We start from the raw sequence: 20,085 nt of genomic DNA on the forward strand, positions 1-20,085 counted from the left end.
CGTATAGTACAGCCATTCAAATCAGCCATTGCGAAGTAAAAAAATTATTTCAAGTCGATCAAATACTATCCCGAGGCTTTGGGGGTCCACCAGTCATCGTTTATCCTAGCAAGCACCCAATCTAGTTCTATTTCAACAAATGTTATCAGTAACTTCGTCGTCCAAATTTGAAAACATCAGTCAAAGCATTAAAAATACTTTTTGACAATAATGCAATGGATATTTCCTTCGTGAAACAACGATCCGTTTTTGAAAACTCTTTTTCATTTGTTTATATTGTGCTTGTTCATTAGCAATCTCCGAATGAATCACAATTTTAGTTTGGTATATTGGTTTTAGTTTTGAAAATAACAAACACAAATAGAAAATTCACAACTCATAGTATTTTCAAAACAAATTTGATTTGAAAGCTGCTAACCAGAATCAACCGCATGAATCTGCAGTACCTACCTGGGACATTTAACTAGAAGATCAGGAATAATGGAAGGATTAATCATAGAAGACAAACGCCCAAGAGGAAGACCTCCAACTAGATGGATAGATCAATCAAAATTCACAACTCATAGTATTTTCAAAACAAATTTGATTTGAAAGCTGCTAACCAGAATCAACCGCATGAATCTGCAGTACCTACCTGGGACATTTAACTAGAAGATCAGGAATAATGGAAGGATTAATCATAGAAGACAAACGCCCAAGAGGAAGACCTCCAACTAGATGGATAGATCAATCAAAATTCACAACTCATAGTATTTTCAAAACAAATTTGATTTGAAAGCTGCTAACCAGAATCAACCGCATGAATCTGCAGTACCTACCTGGGACATTTAACTAGAAGATCAGGAATAATGGAAGGATTAATCATAGAAGACAAACGCCCAAGAGGAAGACCTCCAACTAGATGGATAGATCAATCAAAATTCACAACTCATAGTATTTTCAAAACAAATTTGATTTGAAAGCTGCTAACCAGAATCAACCGCATGAATCTGCAGTACCTATCTGGGACATTTAACTAGAAGATCAGGAATAATGGAAGGATTAATCATAGAAGACAAACGCCCAAGAGGAAGACCTCCAACTAGATGGATAGATCAATCAAAATTCACAACTCATAGTATTTTCAAAACAAATTTGATTTGAAAGCTGCTAACCAGAATCAACCGCATGTATCTGCAGTACCTACCTGGGACCTCCAACTAGATGGATAGATCAATCAAAATCCTTGATAAAAATGAGACTACATCATGCTGAAAATATTACAACAGGATGGACAAGCATGGAAACAACTGCTGAAGCAAATATAAATGGTGTCACTTCATCCTTTGGAAGATAATGGAAAGAGGAGAAAGACTTTTTCCGCTGTACGAATCAGATCGATAGAGTAATGAGAAACATCAATTAACAACAACATAATTAGACTCGAATTCAACGTTGTGAGTAAGAATGAAGGAGAATAGAATGAATGTTGATAATGGAAATGAAGAAAAAGAAGACGCAAATCAAAAGGAAGAGCATTGAACTAGAAACGAGTATTACCTTAGCAGAAGAGGTTGCAAATAAGTAAGTAGTAGACAAAACTACTCTGTATTTCGTAATTCTACAATTATCTGTCTTTAGAAAACTGTCAGAGACATATACGTACCATCAATGGATAGTTTTAAGTAGAATCGAGAAGCAAATCAATTTATTTGAAGTATCCATATTTGAAATGGTAGAATCGAGTACATTCCCATGTTACTGTTAGTATTAAATATTGTATTTTCCTCCTACACAGCTCATAGCTCGATATAACAGTTTATTTCTCGTGAATGTATTTCCTTTCAACATGAAATCTTCCTGTAATATCTGCATTTCCTTCCGGTTAAAGTGCATGTTGAGGTTAGTACAAATTCACGTTCGAAATTTATCGGTATACGTATTGCAATAAATTCAATAGAGATAAGAAATACAGTGTAATGAACAATTTGAATATATTAGACAAATTTGTAAAAATTTGAAACATCTCATATCGAATTCGATGATTTATATATGAAATAGAAAAGTTGGAGACCTTTGGGCTCTGAAGTCACCATAGGATATAGTCCATTGAGCTTTAGTTTGATTAAATTACATCGATTCGATACTCCCAATTAGTCTAATACAAAAAAATCAGGTGCGGTAGCTTTAGAATTTACTGATATCGCGTGTTTCCAATTCATTTGAATAAGAGAAAATTGGTTACTGTAAATTTACCGATTTGTGTCTCTTCATCCGAGAATTAAATATCCTATATCTACAGATCGATAGTTATTCTTTGAAAAAGAAACCACTAGTGACTACAGCAAATCGCATCCAATATATTATTTTTAAAACAACAAGGTACAAAATAATCTCCTTAGCTTAATTGCTCAGGCTTACCGAATAATTTTGTTGGAAGTTTCATTCTGGTGAATATTTCTCTTCCAGCTTGCACTTCAAATAACTCTTCTAGTAAACAGGTCGATCATTGTTGCGTGTGGGTGGAATTATTTAATAAAATAAAACTCAATTTTCATCACAATAATTTATTTTGATCATATATCGTTCGAATCGGAATCTTTACTACGAGTAAAATCCCAGAAGTACCTGGCCTGAAATAGAGATGGCAGTAGTTGTTTAAATAATAGCACTGTATTAGAAAGTACACAATCTGTTCAGCATATGTTACAAGTTGAAAAAAATCTACAAAGAGGTAGTGGATGATCTTCGTCTAGAAGCGCGCGAGCTAGCAGACATCGGGGATTTCAAACAACAATCAAAACAAGTGACTGAAAAGGGAGAATCAGCTCCAAAGAAGGCAAAGAGCGTTCAATCTGCAGGCAAGGTCATGGCGTAGGTTTTTTGGGATGCGCGTGGAATTTGACTGAGAAAAATGTTGTTTCATCAAGACAATACCCCAGTTCACACATCCGTTATTGCAATGGCCAACATCAATAACTTAAAGTTTGAATTACTATCTCATGGACCCTATTCGCCAGATTCAGCCCCCTCGGATTATTGTCTATTGTCGAACTTATTGAACATCGCTGAGAAAAGTTTTATGGAGCTAAAAGGAGATTACGTTGAAAAATAAATATATTTTCTTCATTGGGCCAGGTACTTCTCGGACAATCCTCGTAGTAAATGTTGAAGGGGATATATTGACGATCAATTGATATTTTTTTATTTAATTTTATCAATAAAAATAATGAATAATTACAACTAAAGTTTTTATAGGTAACTAATTGATGAATTACGGCTGGAGCTGTACAATTTATCTGCGTGAATTATGACCTATTCTTATATAATACACTATAATTGTTCAATTATTACTTTACAAATGCGGATTTCTATTTTAATAATAAAAATTGCACATACTTCGAAAGCTCAAACCAATAAAATATTCTCAATTCTAATTTAGACGCAATGACCTCTCCAACATTAGTTGTTTTATACAGTAGCTGCCTCGTTTGTTATGCACATGTTTACGAATTACTTTCAGGTGGAGTCTGTAAGGTCTCGAAATATAAATTCACTGGCGGACATTTTAATTATTGTGGAAGAGACAACAATGAATTTTCCTATCATATTCGTTAAGATATATATGTTATTAAACATAATAAATTAGGTAAAGAAAATCTTTAATATGGTTAAATCAAAATTAAGGATTTGATAGAAACAAAAATGTTACTGAGGCAGTATTCAGCGAAACCCTCGAGAATACAACTGCGGGCATAAAAATCAATGGAAACATTGTAAACAATCTTCGTGGTAGTGGCCAGTAGCCTACCAAAACTTCTCTTATAGACGTTATTATAGAATATTCTCAAAAATACAAAGAACCTCCACCATAACACTCCATGGAAAGATCATTGAACAAGTGTCATCTCTAAGATACCTAGGCACGCTCGTCAACCATCAATGCAACCCAAAAATTGAAATCAGATCAAGGATTGAGTCTCAGCCTGGAACTCCGGACCAGAATGCTTCCTGTTCTTCTGTAAGGATGCGAAAGTTAGACCATGGAAGCGGCCACGGAGAAGAAAATTGTTGCTTTCGAAATGTAAGCTTACAGGCGAATGCTGCGGATATCTTTGAACATAAGACAAACATAGAGGTCCCACAGTAAATGGGTAACTTCTCACGACAATCAAGGAGGGAAAATTTGCAGTACCCACGACATAAAATGAGAGGCGAGGTATAGTGGAAGAAATTAACACTGACTAGTAAACAAAAATACAAAAAAATAATTTAATAAAGCCAGTAGTTGCTAATAGATAAAGTTCACGGTTCCTTTTGGAGAAAATGCCCTTTCCACGTCTATGATTCCGTTTGATGTTTTCGAGACAATATCCAGATGGTATGCATGTTACAGTGAAACTAAATATTCCGATATTTTCATTTATATCTTTTCAATGGCAAATTCAAATAAAACAATGAAAATATGAATGGAATATTTGCCAGGAATAAATTAACTTTTCAAATTCTATGTTTATACATTCATTCAAAGATCATACAGAGTGTTATAATAGAGTTTATGCTGCTTTGATTATCACTTTCTTCTTAAAAAATTACTTATTCATTATTATATTTATAAACACCTTCTCTACAACCCCGAAACATCGATTATTCTCTTGTTAAAACATTTCCATGTATTTAGTCTTTTTTATTCCTTTTCCATTCTTCTGTATACTTGTTCTAATTTACCTTGTGATCTAGCTGGAAAGCAAATTTGATGCTTCCTATTGAAGATTAAGACATGTGTGTTTATTTCTGTTTTCCCTACTATATGGAATCCGCTTCCTTCAGACACTTCTTTTGATAAACTTTAATACTCACTATACTTTAATCTCAATGCTATCCAGGATATCAATTGGAGGACTGGAGGATGGGAAATAAATCGGGAGAAAAGCTAAATATATGGAAATTTAAGGAAAAAAGAAACAGTGAAGACAATTGATCTCATCTTCGAAGTAGTGGACATCTTATCATGCAAAATAATTAGCGGAGCAACCAAATTAAGAGTCTACAAGACTGCGATAAAACCAGGAGTTACATACGTCGCTGAAACTACGAGATTAACAAATATGGACGAAGAAAAACTAAGGATATATGAGAGGAGAATAATTAAGAAAATTCATTGACCAGTGAAAGTTGGAAATAATGATTGTAGAGGACTTATGAACTATGAAATTAAGAATACAGGAAAAACAGCAGGCTACAAGGAAAATCATAGAATGGAGACCGAACGAAAAACGATTGTGCAAGATATGCAAAATATGGGAGTACGTGACTGGATTTTTGCTATTAATCTTTATTGTCTGAAGCCTCCTTGGTGATGAGTTGGTTGCTTAACGAATATTTCAATCATGAAAATACGTAGCAGATAATTACAATTTTAAGAAAAATATAAAAATGATTTGATTGTCGTAATCGTTTCGTTTCGGACTCTCAATACACAAAAACTTGTGTTGAACAAATGTTAGTTTACCATGTTGAAATAACGGCCTTTTGATTCTTGAGAGGTATACTTAGATGACATGAAGAGTTTTCTTGATTATAAACACCATTAATTGCTTCTTAATGCTTCGAGAACGGCTCACATCTACCCTAACACTTGAAAGGTTCTGTGTAAAATATTATCCAGTCTATTTTATTATTTTTCTTAGTTTCGAACCGTTTTTTTTTGTATTTTAAATCATATTTTTGTTAGAAAAGGTAATATGTAGAGAAACATTCCATATTCGCTATCAATAAATAAATAGAATGATTAAAAAATTTATTAACTGTCAACGTACTATATTTTCTATGAAAGAGTAATAAAAAAATAGAAAGCACCCTCAGGATGTACGATCTGTAATCGTATATCAAAATATATTAAAAATATGGAGAAAAATATGGTTTTCACTGAAGAATTAAAATTTAGTTCGGATAGAATGGAAATTTATAACTAGGAACACTCCTCTCTGACATACAAGAAAATATGTATCAAAAGGAATCTAATTTTCGTCCTTCAGATTTGCAGTAAATTGCTTTTTGAAAATTTTCAACAGCAAGAAAATTCTCGCTTTCTCACAGTTCCTAATTTGATTAAAATACTTTACATATAAATAGAAATTCGCACACTAAAAACTTTTTTGATCTTCATTTACCGTAATTTAAATTCTCGTTCTGTCGAAAATATTCAATTAGATTATTTCTATGGAAAACCTCGTATTCGTGCAGCTGACATTTATAAAACTGATTTGATATGTACATAGGGGGATTATACAATGAAAATACCGTTTACGAGCCAAGCTTCGGTAAAGTTCGAGTCCTTACGAAATAAAAGTTTCTTCGTAAATTCTAAATAACTCCTATTAGACACAATCTGGTATTTGCATCAATCTCATGGTTCTTTGTTTTATCTTCTTCTTGTACAAACACTTGGAAACACCTGGAAATTTTCACCCCGAGCCGTCACTAGTGATCACAAAGTATAAGTACCAAAAGAAAATGACGTAAAGATCTTCAAAACACTAATTATATTTCAATCACGTGATTTACAGACCTTAATATCGACTTCAATCTACTTAAACTTTCTCAAATTTGCAGCAAATTGATTATATATTTTTACGAAATAATTACTGAATTGTTCATGGTCCGGTTTCCTCTAAACCAAGACGTATCCATCGCAGTTACTATGACGGAACCAAAACTTATCTAATAATAAACAATTTCTTCACTAGTTTATGGTTCAGTTACAATATTTCTCTATCCATGGTATATGTGTCAAGTCACGTATGAGCTCCTGGGACATCTGAAGGAGATGAAAATTTTTGGTGTCTCTGTAGCACACCAGAAGTGAACCTTGGAAGTGACTTGGCAATGCTTTTCATAAAACGATAGAATAAATATTTCGGCGAGGCGATGAGTTTTTAAAATCAGACTGGTAGCATTCGACGACACTCTGGAGAACACTAGAAGTGAACCTTGGAACTCGTAGTTTCCGAAGAAACGTGGTTTGGGACAGCATCTCAAAAAACTTTGAAATCAATATCTCCACGAGGCGATGAAGAACTGATCACTCTGTTGGTCAATGCAAATGTCTTCCTTTCTTCATCAAAGCACTTCATTTTAGATCGAATCCTCCCCAACACAGTCTTGATTTTTCCCTATCCTGATGCCTTGAAAATGAACCTTTATAGAGCAGAACTCTGCTTGGAAAATATAGATCACAGTAGAGTTATGGGAATTATTTTGCTATGATCCCTTTACAAATATATCATGCTCTTCCAATTAAAATAGTCGTATAAATCTTCTTCTGTCTAATTTAGTTTAGTTGTGTAAAATTCATCACCAAGTGATTATTTTATTTTTCCATTTGATGAGCACGGTCTGAATTGTCTATATCTATATCTATACCTTTGATCTACAGGGTTTTCCTTTGTGATGTCCAAGAAGTGACGTTTTGTATATTTCCAACTAGTTCAGCATTACTACGAAGTTTGAAAATTAACTTGGAACTCTGATATGCAGTTTAAATACTATATCTCCTTATACAAATTATGTGAGTGCACTCCTTGGAAAGCTGAGCTATTTTAGTCTTAACTTTCGACGCTAGACGGTGTGAAGAGTTGTATTCGTCATCTATAACACCGGTTTCGATTTCCTAAATCCTATTGACTGCGCCAGAAATGTTTCTATATCTCAAACTTAGTTTTTTTAGAAAAATATTATATTATTTAAATCTATTATCATCTAGAAGGCTTGAATCAAAAGTGAACAACAAAAAAATGATCTCTATTGTATACGAGTGTGTTTTTGGGAATATCTGTTGGTACGTTGAGTAGTAGTGATTAAAAATAGGGGTTTGTGCTCCCTACTCTATTTTCTCGCTAAATCGATATGTTAGTTACGATCTGATCTACTACTAGATCAACGTGTATGTTGTAGGGACCTCCAGAAAGGTCAAAACTGTATTAATAGTGGTATGTAAGCAGCTCAAGCAACTTCTAACTTTATGTTATATAACCAGCCATATTTTTCAATAATCTCTGAAAAACTTGTATAATTTCATAAATTTAAATAGATATTACACAATGTTCCCACAGAATTTTGACCCAGTTTACTTAAAATAGGTTCCAGTAGAAGTTAATTATAAAAATAGATGATTATGACTTGTCAGTTCACTAGACGCATTGGTCATTGTTATTAACGTTTAAACGTTTAATTGAATTAGATAACAGACCGAGCAGGAAAGAAGGAAGTAGACATTGAACTTCCTCTTTTATTAAGGGCTATTTTATTTCGCGGAAAATAATGATAAATTTTTGAATTTGCTCAAAATGTATTATATTCCATTCGATTCGCATTCAAAGCCATATTAACTAACTGAAAAGTATAAAAAGAAGGCAAAGAAGATATAATCAAGTTGTTGCTAGACTATAGTCTTAAACCAACTGAATGTTAGAGGCGAAGAAAACTTCATCCGACAGTACCAGAATAACTTGTTTATAATGACATTTGAAGATTTTAAAGAAAACAACTACTTCCAGAAACAACTGGAACCTCGGTCTCCCTTCTCGGCCTTAGTCCCTTGTCTCTGTCACGGCGTTAATCGCCATCTTAACGTGCTTCATCGTTAATAATCGAAAGAGCGTGCAGAACACATCCGTGTATCCCAGAACTTAACTGAATTGCTTAAAGTATTGAAAGGCGATTGAGAAGTATTAAAAATTTTCTTTTGAATAAATGTTCTTTTAATTTATCATTATATGAATGATGTATCACAATATTGAATAAATTATTATGTTATAAAGGATATGAAACAATATTTACGTCGTTGAAATCTCTTTCAGATTATTTATTTGGGTCGCACCGCCTCCTTCGGTATTAAGTTTCTGATATCCCGCCGATTCTATCTTGATCCTCCAAATATTATTTGTCCGACATACTCTTTCAAGTAGTAAGCTCAAGAATTAATGGAAAAAAGACGTATCTTTTTGAAAGCGGAAGATCTATTGGCGATCTAAACGACAAGCCATAAAATATCAACTACCCGTAAAGCCCATTGTCATGGCTGTACAAAAAGAAACAAAGAGATTACATGACAGGACATACAAGTGCTATTATATATTTTATGGCAATTATCCAATTCTTTTACTGCATTATATAAATTAATAATGGATAATAAGTGAGAAGTTATGGAATCATAACTCCCGCTATCCAATACAAAATTTCACTTTGACTTGAAAGCATAATTTTTTTATATAAAGATACAAAGAAGTTATCCGATTGGTGAGTGACCTCTTGGACTAACTGCACTTCTTGTCACAGAGAGATTCGTTTGGTTAAAGTTTGGTAGGATGAGAAGATTTTTTGTAGGCCCTGATATAGGAATAGCTCCTCTGCAGGGCTGGGATTGTAGTGGTTTCGTTGGGTTATGTTTGCCTAACTATTTGTAAGGGGAGATTTTGGCCAAAAGAAAACTTGTAAAGCTTGTAAACAAAAACGATCCATCTCGGTTTGTTTTTTTTATCTTTGAGGGGCTTTATTTGTTATTTTTTTTTGTGTTTTTAATTTAGGGCGGGCGGGTACAACTGCGGCTGTATTATTCCCTATCGTCGGAGAACCGGTTCATCAGGTTGCAGGGAAACCGCAGAAAATCTGCAACACCGACTATACCTTGTCTCAATTTAAACAAGGAATTTCATAAACTGTGTTAGGCAATTCATTGGTTGTTATTTTAGCTTTTATTTCAATAAAAATAGATTGAATATTAAAAGTTTGACTGTACGCTGCCAATAGTGGCAATTGTAGAAAAAAGTTTGGGTTTTTATATATGGTAAGGGTTTATAAATCGTTTTGTGGACTCACGTCAACGTCAAGGATGTGATTTTCCATAAAAAAGCTTTTTTTTATGAAACATTGGATCAGAAATGTCAAGGAATCTTGATCTTAATCACTTATTGGTTTCCTATCCCATCAATTTAATTATCTTAGTTTCTAATAAATTTAGTGTCCAGAAAAGGTAACTATTTTCAGTATTCTTCCTTTCTAAATAATAATTTTTATAAATTAATTAACAAATTTTAAGACACAGCAAATCTCAAGTAATTTTTATACTTCATTAGATATTTTTACATGTACTAGTTTTAGAAAGTTAGGAAATATATTGCAGCTAGTACACTTTGGTGTTTAAATTGCCACATTCCCGCTACGAAAACGCAGATTAGACTATGTATACAAACATATTATTATTCAACTTCTTCGTTATATTTATTAATATTATCAGTTAGGACTATCGCTGAACTTTTTCGTAACTATAAATTCCATCAACGATTCTACTAGTTATATTTTTAATCTATAAAAGCGAGGTAAGATTTTATCAAAATCTAGAAGACTTGTTAATTAACGACATAAAATTTTTATAGTTTGAAGCAGAACATGAATTATGCAGTCACATTTTCAAATGTAATGAGAAAAAATTTGCTCGCGTGACGCCGATTTGATAGGGATCAGTCTGATAAGCTAAAAATTACGTGACCCACAAATATGTTGAGATTAGTGTATCAACTCGTATTTTGGAAAACTTTAATGGTAGTTAGCGCATTTGCATGTTAATCAACAACACATTTTGTAAAATTGTTGGATAAAATTACGACATATAACAGATTTATCATAAATCTTGCTTTGATATTAGTAAGTAGCGTATTTGAAGATCAAATATCTAAATTCTTTGATACCTAACTCTTTCTTCACCACTTTTTGTGTGCTTTTTATTCTAATTAAACATAATGAACAAAATTTTGTTGTTTGGAACTACTTTCCGTGGTTATTTTTTACATAATTCAACTAGGGAATAAAACGATTTCATTTAATACGATTAAATGAAATTGTGAAAATTGCCTTGGCAGTGAACGTGTTGAATATCAATAATCTCAAAGTTTATCTATACAAGTACACAATAGCCAGATACATCTGGTGAATAGATCTGAGACTACCTATTTTATACAACGTATCTTTTTTACTAAAGACAACATCATTATAAATACAAAGTCTGTCTCCTGAGTTTTAACGATGAGTTGTCAGATAAAAAAAAACATTTTATTTAAATTGGGATATTATCACTTATGTTTCATTTATATGGTAAGATAATATTACGAAAAAACAATAAGATTTTCATTTCGAGTAGATAGAAAAACGATTTTAATATAAAAATATAAAATAACGAGGATTTTTAGAAGGGTGTCTTCATTATCATTATTTCCCTTTGTATATATAGTTATCTCGGTCCTCCGTATTTTAAGATTTCGTTTACAATCAATCAATATACAAAATGTGCCTATTAAGTAACTAATCAGATGATTAGTTTGACTATAAACAAATCATTGTAGCCGTTGCCTTCGTTTGTATAAATCGAGTAAAAATTATCGACGTTTTTACATGAACTGCAATTGAAACTTATAATTTATTGAAACCATTCTATGGCAATGAATGATTGTCGCGTCCAAGTGTTTTTTAATGGTTTAAACGCTTTCAAGATGACCACCGAGAAGATGTTGAAGAGTCTTCTTCGATATGACCATAGGCTAAGTATTCGTGCGAATAAGAATTCTAGCCAAGTACAACAAGTGCGAAACCAGGTACCTAATTCGACAGATATTGTTCCTAAGGTCAAATCTACATTAAAAGGAATAATATTTGAGTCTGGTGAAGCTACGAAAGTAAAAGCTACTTCGCATCAGTCTCGTTATTCGAAATCCACGCTTTGTAGAAACATTGTCTGTCTATTTTACTCTTTACCACAATGGTTTTATGATCTGTCAGTACTTATAGTTCTGTCTGTGTGTATTTGAAATCTTCTACTGTGGTATTTCCATATTAATAGCATTTTTAAGTTGTTATTAAGTTACATTTTTACACTCAATGTTAGGTATTTCTTTTCTGATCTGTTCATTCACTAGCTACGCATTTCCTTCAACAACTGGAGCTGTGTTAATTGCTGTTTCGTCTTTAGTTTTCGCTTGTCTAAAGTTATTTCATCAAATTTGTAGGGAGTGTTTCACTATTTAGTTATCTGCGTGTTTTCCTGAATCCCCACAAGATGACCGAGAAGATGTTGTAGAGTCTTCTTCGATCTGACTATAGGCTAAGTATTCGTGCGATTCCTGATTCTATGAGAATTCTAGCCAAGTACAACAAGTGTAAAACCTAATTAGACAGATCTTGGACCGTTCGACTTGTTCCTAAGGTCAAATCTACATTAAAAGGAATAATATTTGAGTCTGGTGAAGCTGCGAAAGCAAAAGCAACTACACACCAGTCTCGTTATTAAAAATCCACGCTTTGTAGAAACATTGTCTGTCTATTTTACTCTTTACCACAATGGTTTTATGATCTGTCAGTACTTATAGTTCTGTCTGTGTGTATTTGAAATCTTCTACTGTGGTATTTCCATATTAATAGCATTTTTAAGTTGTTATTAAGTTACATTTTTACACTCAATGTTAGGTATTTCTTTTCTGATCTGTTCATTCACTAGCTACGCATTTCCTTCAACAACTGGAGCTGTGTTAATTGCTGTTTCGTCTTTAGTTTTCGCTTGTCTAAAGTTATTTCATCAAATTTGTAGGGAGTGTTTCACTATTTAGTTATCTGCGTGTTTTCCTGAATCCCCACAAGATGACCGAGAAGATGTTGTAGAGTCTTCTTCGATCTGACTATAGGCTAAGTATTCGTGCGATTCCTGATTCTATGAGAATTCTAGCCAAGTACAACAAGTGTAAAACCTAATTAGACAGATCTTGGACCGTTCGACTTGTTCCTAAGGTCAAATCTACATTAAAAGGAATAATATTTGAGTCTGGTGAAGCTGCGAAAGCAAAAGCAACTACACACCAGTCTCGTTATTAAAAATCCACGCTTTGTAGAAACATTGTCTGTCTATTTTACTCTTTATCACAATGGTTTTATGGTCTGTTAGTATTTAGCATTTTTTGATCTGTTCATTCACTAGCTACACATTTCCTTCAACAATTGGAGCTCTTTGTTTGTCGTGATTATTGCTGGTTAATTGCTGTTTCGTCTTTAGTTTTTGCTTGTCTAAAGTTATTTCTTGAAATTTTTATGGAGTCTTTCACTATTTAGTTATCTGCGGCACTAGTATGGTTAATTTTTTCACCATATCTGTTTTCCTGAATCCCCAACCACTATCTGATCTTTTAGCATTAAGTAGTCTGATATTGTATGAATTCTATTCATTTAATGATTATTACTATTGAATAAAATAACTCCATGTTGTCAAATTTAGCACACTGTATCAAAATTAAACCCCTTTTGTTAAGAAGGTTACATTTTTTTGTCAATTTAACGTCACATTCAAATAAACAAATATAATAATAATTCATCATCATAAAGACAACTGGTTATTCGTTGAAAACACCCTGAGTTTCGACAAAATTAACTTTCTCTTTATGATATATGGTTTAATGACCATTCGCCAACGTCATTATTATTAATATTATGGTGGTTAAGAATAATTATATCGAATTAAAAGTGACTGGTCGAAGAAAAAGATGCTGGTAGATCTTCTCGCACATATTACGTACTTTATGGGGTTTTAATAACGCGTCATAAAGACTTGTAAATAAACAAAAAGAAAATGTTGAGTGTCTATTAAAATTTAACTCGTTAAGTCAGTGGGACGATCAAAGATAAACGCGACTAAATGGTTTTAGTTCGAGAAGTACGATCGAACTTTCCATCAACAATATAAGAATACATATATAAAAAAACATTAACCAGCCACCTAATTAAATTTAATTACCATTTTATCATTTAATTATTGTACACAAATGCAACACGAAAAGCACATTCTGATTATGATAAGAAAACTTATTCGTTTGATATACGGGGTGAATCAGCGCAAATCATTGGAGATCCAAAATGTGATTGAGGTTAAGTCGCCCCTGATTAACCTCTCAGAATGGTTCGATTGCACCCTACTCACCATTACTGCCTTTAATCACATACAGGGTGTTTTAACTTGAAATGCTGCAAAGAAATTAATTTTTTTCATACTTTAATGCCTCATAAATTCTCAGAGATCCTGAAATACAGAAAATTTAGACAGAAAAGATCAGAGAAGCAAGCAGCTATGAAGACGATCAACACAAATGATTAAGTCAAAGTTCTGTAATGAATTGGGTAAAGTAAATAAAAAAAACTCTTCTATTTTGTAGGAGGTGATCGTTTACAAACAAAACTTAATCGTGCAACCAAATGGGAGACTATATCCGGTATAAGACATTCGGGACCCTTCCTCAGGAGCTAGGGAAAGTATAATAAATCGCCTACGCGTTCTCAGAGGATTTCTCAGTTGATCCAACAACTCGTAAGAATAAAAACGAGTTTGGAGATTAACATACATGAAGGGCAGCATTTATGAATCCTGTGGGACTGAAGAAATCACCTAAACACGGAATTTAAAATTCTAAATAATCTATCTAATTTTTTTTTCAAATTATCAGTTAAAATGTTTGGATGATTGTATACAATCCCATTCTGCACGAATAAAAATTTATTTAGACGGCACTGAACCAGTTTTCGTAGTCGTATTTCTACTGCTAGGATATGAATCAAACAAATCTTGATTCTATAATATGAAATTATTCAATTTAAACCCTATATACTACAGATAATGATGTTGATGTCTGAATCGTTGGTAATTCGATTCTCTCCTTTCCATACTGGACTAACTAAATACTCTGAAATAATCAGATAATTTACTTGTATACATGGAGTATCAAATACTTTTGTTTAATCGATTCCGATTGGGGTGTTAAGGCCAGTGTTTTGTACTTTAGAAAAGAGGATTCTAATTCACCAACTTTTGTTAATATGTTTAATAAATTCACGTGGTGCGACATTCACAAATTAGTTTTATTTTGAAAAAATAGCTCGGATCCTGGTATCATACATGGTGTCAAGTGTGGGGTAGATATAGGTAAAAATATGCAAGACAAAAGTGCCTATCAATTCCAGTCTTTTGTATCCGAAATTCTGTGAAGACGTTTCTGAGAAACTATTGCAAAGACAGAATATTTACAGGTCTTAGTATTACAAGAAAAGTAAAGATCTAAAACCTTTGGACCCTAAAGCCAATGTGACAATTTTTGACCATGTAAAGTGGGAGCATGCACAAATTGTTTCCAAGCATAGCTCTCCTAGATCTTACCTTGTGAAAGATTCTTTTGGTAATGTGATTGGTCGTAATCGCAAGCAACGAGCCTGACATAGATAAGAGTAGTGGTGAACCTTTAGGTCAGCCTGCTGTGTCACTGAAGAATGAAAAACCTTTGCTGGAGGCTCCCCCAGAATGTTTATTATCCAGTCCAAAAGTTTTAAATCATTATACCTAAGCCAGATGTGATCGAGTGATAAAAAACCGGACAAACTAAACTTATAGGAGGGTATGTATTATACCACATCTTAAGAGATCCAAAGTAGGAGCCTGCGAAAATGGTTTAACGTCATATCCTCTGATCTATTTAGGTTCGCAGTCTCCAGAATCGAAATAGTCATAATGATAGTAGAATTGACGTGGTTTAAGCAAAATGAATCGAATTTTTTCACCACCACACTTGTGATAAAGCCAAAAACGATTTTATCGCCACCTTTCGACAAATACCTTCTCACACATTCCCGTGGTTGAAATTGAATGACGAATAGAACTTCAAATTGGTTGATCCTCCACTGTATTCAAAAGATCTGGTCCACAGCTACTTTTTTCTGTTTCCTAACCTCAAATTTTCACTTGCAGAATACACACGTAAACGCCTATTTTGAGGTAAAAGACGGGGACTATTATTTGGAAAGGTTAGAAAGAAGCATTGCTGGAAAAAGTATTTGAATGGAAATTATTCTAGACGAACTTGTCATGTTTATCTTTTAGGTCGAAAACAACCCTCATATATAGAAAAATGTGTTGCACCACCTATTTGTAATAATTCACAAACTATATTTATCTTAAAATTCCGTTGAACAAATACCAAGACAAAATAGGAAGCGGTATGTAAATAAATGTAACTCACCTCCTTTTTCCGCGTTAGTGATAGTAACCCAGAAGTCAATGGTCTTCTCCGGACCCAATTCTTCGTAATCCCACTTCTTCTTGACGCGAACGGACCCATTGGGATCGACCGTCACCCAAGGATTTTCATCTCTTATTTTAAAAGTCTCGCGATCAGTTTCTTTTTCCAATTGGAAAACCACCCTACCGTCGGTTTCGCCATCGGTTTCGGTAAACTCGATTCTCTTCGTTGGCCTTACAGCGCGAGTAACGCGTCTTTTACTACGACGCAATTCTACTTCTTCTAAACGTTGAAAATCCAAATCTATGTCGACTTTAGACGATTCGGTAGGTTTGAAATGGAAGATTACTTGTGCGGGTCTGGGAGAAGTTCTGCTTGGTGTCCGTAAATCGTGAGCTTCGACGACTAGTTCTAATTCTATTTCTTCTATAGGTTCTTGAGTTAGAAGCAGATCACCAGTTTGAGGGACGATTACTAGGAAGTTAGTAGGTGTAGCAAGTCTGTAGGCTACTTTATCACCGTCCGCGTCCGTGGCTTCTACTTTCCCGACCGAAGAGAAGCGCTTCCAAATCATCGTTACGTTATCCCCGTCTAGTGAATCGTCCCCAACAACAAACCTATATATTTTCTGAGTAAAAACTGGACTGTTATCGTTTTCGTCTTCAATATCAATAACAACGTTAGTAACCGCTTTGTTTATACCACTCGGATCGACGGCTTGGATGGTAAGAACGTATCTACCAGTTTCTTCTCGATCAAGTATTTGCGATGAAACTAAATTCACCCCTCCTAGGGGTTTAGTAATAGTTATATTCGGTAAAATATCACCTGTGGTGCTATCTTGTAACTCAAAAGATTGTCCGATGTTTCCAGCAATAATACTATAACTAACAGGTACTTTCAAGTCGCTAGTAGCTTGTAGGAGGGGAATACCACTAACTACAGTACCAGATGGGGAATTTTCAGGAATGTGCCCTAAAAGCTCTTCATCGAAATCAAAACTGAGCATGTTCCTTCTATCTAGTACAAACAATTCTAGTTTATGTTTAGTGGAAACGTTACCTCTATCTTCGAGTACTATTAAATCTATAGGATGATTTACTAAAGAACTGACATCCGATGTCGTCATTATGGATCCATCTTGCAACATTGTGAAAAATTGAGAAAAATCCGAATCGAGAAGTTTGAGATTTTCAGAATGGTTGAACTTTTTGACGCTATATCCTGGGTGAGCGTCATGAGGTATAACTGATATTGTTTTCGAAGCGCCGATCCAAATTAACGACGAGAGAATCGCCAACTGAAGCATTTTTAGACTCATCTTGAGGTCTTTTTCACGTCATTGGAACTGGAAAATCTGAAACAAACATACAACATTAAATCTTCAAGTCGATTTTTTATTCTAACATCAGCTTTCAAAGTTTAAACCGCGCTAAAAAGTATGTTAGGAATTCCATCAAATATTTTCCCTATTTCTTCAATTAATTATGTCACAAACCGATTCTCTACCATTTAAAATTAAATTATCATTTCGAGTCTTTTTTGTGCTACTACAAGACACCCTCGGTGCTGTGTGACTAATTTTCGAAAATATACAAGATGAGTGCATATACTTTGATGACTATCTGCCTTGTTTGTACCAAAAATGTCACATTTTCCTAAAATAAGTAATAAGGATCTACTAAAAGAAACAAAGACAATGAAGATGGTATAGACGATGAGACAGTGTTTCAGATCCTGATCATCAAGATGAAGATGGAACAAAGGCTGTTTACTGGCGATGAAAATGAACTGCGCAACGACCTTGATCTTGATGCTTCCTCTAATGTACCCAGATTACAATTTACCTACAGAGGAATTTCCAAAGATAAAGGCTATTCTGATGAATATGTTTCTGCTGTAGGTAAGGACGTATGTCCAGAACTGAGAGGATCATGGGATCCTTCAAAATACGGCATGGACATCAAACATAGAAGAAATATATTAGTGTAACTGTTCACCTTGTTTCTTGGAGTTATCTCCTACAAGTTGTCCAATTTATAGAGATTGGAGAATAGGATCAAATAAACAAATTGAGTAAGAAGACAAAATACTCGATTTTCAGAAAGATATTGCTAAATAAATAGCGATGAACGATACTGATGAATCTTTTTTAATAAAAGTTCAATTCCAGCTATGGCTGAAACTAAATTTTCTATCATTGTCCCTCAATAAATTTCAGGTAATCCATTTAAATAATTAATTGGATATAAAATCAATAAACAAATGATACTGAAGCCATGAAATATCTTTCACAAACATTGGAAATTTCAAATGCAAATATTGGTTAAACAAAATTTTAATCAGTCAGTATATTGATTCATATGAAAACTTTTGAATAACATTAATTTGAATAACGTGCATTCGAAAATCCACATTTTTCATCCTTCCACCGTTTCTTCGAACAAATTCCTCAATAAAAAAAAAACCGTTCGATTCAGGAAATTGCAAGTTGTCTTCTTTTGGAGTTACTTTTCTTTTGAAATCTTCCTAATGTCCTAATTAACTTAATCCTCTTCGATATACCCGGTGCACGTTTTAGAAAAAACCAACAAAGTCATCTCTCTACCTTTTACATTCATTACTTAAACGAACCTAGACGAGACATTACCAGACGACAATGGTGACTATCCACCTACGAAATCAGCTCAAAATCCGAAACAGCAGCTTGCAAAGAACGAAGATCCAGATTAACCACATTTCTCACTGACACAAACCCAGGCGAAACGTTTTGAATCAAATTGTTAATCCTCGGATCAGTGCAACGAGCAGATCTCGACCCTAGATCTCAGTGGAGCTACGTTGCTCCCAGAGATTCGGAACGCGCAACTTATTTAATGTTACGTACAGTTAATCGAACTTTGATTATTGTTTCTAATCTCGTCTCGAGATTAAAAACAAGTACAATTGAGTTTGTCAACATTGCGTATTAAAAAAAGCATTTTCTTTGTTCATCAATTACCTTATATTTTATTAAAATTTTGTAAATCCCTTAAATGCTATCTAAACCTATGAAAAACGTTCATGTTTATTATTGGTGGTATCATTAAGCTTTTTATTAGATAGGCGTAGTTTGTTTATCAAATGATTGTGATGATAAATCGTGTGACAAATAGTGAATGTTGATATCAATACAATGGGTGTAAATTATTAAAAGATTCCGACCAATTAAATACCGTTTGAAAAAGATAAAAGGTGGTAAAATGATTGGTGGGAATTATTTTTAAAGAAATAAACAGAATTTATAATGAATGAAAGCGTTCTGCCAATAAATATTTACATAATTTCTTTAAACTACCTGCCTCTCGTCGCTATACATTGACGGGTCATTGAAAGGGATAAAGGAAATGACTTTCAAATATTTTAAATTCTCGTTGTGTAGAGATGTGATTTTAGTATAATTTCTTGAAATTAACCGCTCAAATTTGCACCTGGAACGTCTTCAGTCTTTTGTACGACAAATATTTCATTTCATTGTTTAACAAATATTTTTCCTTTGAATTATCACCTTTCCACCGACAATTATCAAATTTCAACCTCATCTCTTCATAGTTTATTTGTTAGAATTGTTAAATTTGTTTAAACGATGGATTTCGTGAAAATAGCTTGGAAAATATTACCAGGAAAATCAACATCATCGACTGGAATGCGGAATTTTAATATGGCCGCACAAGCACGGTCGATTCTAAGCATCCAGGATGTCCTAATAAGATTTTTGAAACTCTTAGAAAACCGAAAGTGGAATTCATGATGTCTAAATACCCAACAGATTCTTTCTGAGTGCCGAATTTCCTCATAATGGGACAATTATTGAAAACGCTGTTCGTAGCTGTTTAGGCAAAAGTTTTTTAAAACTTCTAGTGGAAACTGCACTCCGCCAAACCTGGCAATGAGCGTTTATTATGACTGAAATAGAGAGTGATCTCCTTCAAGTTATAATTTATATGAAATCCACTTTTTAGTCTAAATG

The 20,085-nt window shown here is 33.6% G+C and overlaps 1 protein-coding gene across 6 annotated transcripts in view; it reads right to left on the reverse strand.

The window, feature by feature from the left end:
* LOC130903407 (neural-cadherin) overlaps positions 1–20,085 on the reverse strand; it is a 444,749-nt gene that overhangs the window by 418,070 nt on the left and 6,594 nt on the right. For all 6 annotated transcript variants that reach the window (XM_057815490.1, XM_057815489.1, XM_057815486.1 and 3 more), the window contains exon 2: positions 16,077–17,433. In XM_057815490.1, the coding sequence (XP_057671473.1) occupies positions 16,077–17,397 (1,321 nt within the window). In that variant the 5' untranslated portion in view covers positions 17,398–17,433. The remainder of the gene's footprint in view (positions 1–16,076; positions 17,434–20,085) is intronic.

The sequence above is a fragment of the Diorhabda carinulata genome, chromosome 2 (assembly GCF_026250575.1).
Source record: "Diorhabda carinulata isolate Delta chromosome 2, icDioCari1.1, whole genome shotgun sequence".
Taxonomy (NCBI): Eukaryota; Metazoa; Arthropoda; class Insecta; order Coleoptera; family Chrysomelidae; genus Diorhabda; species Diorhabda carinulata.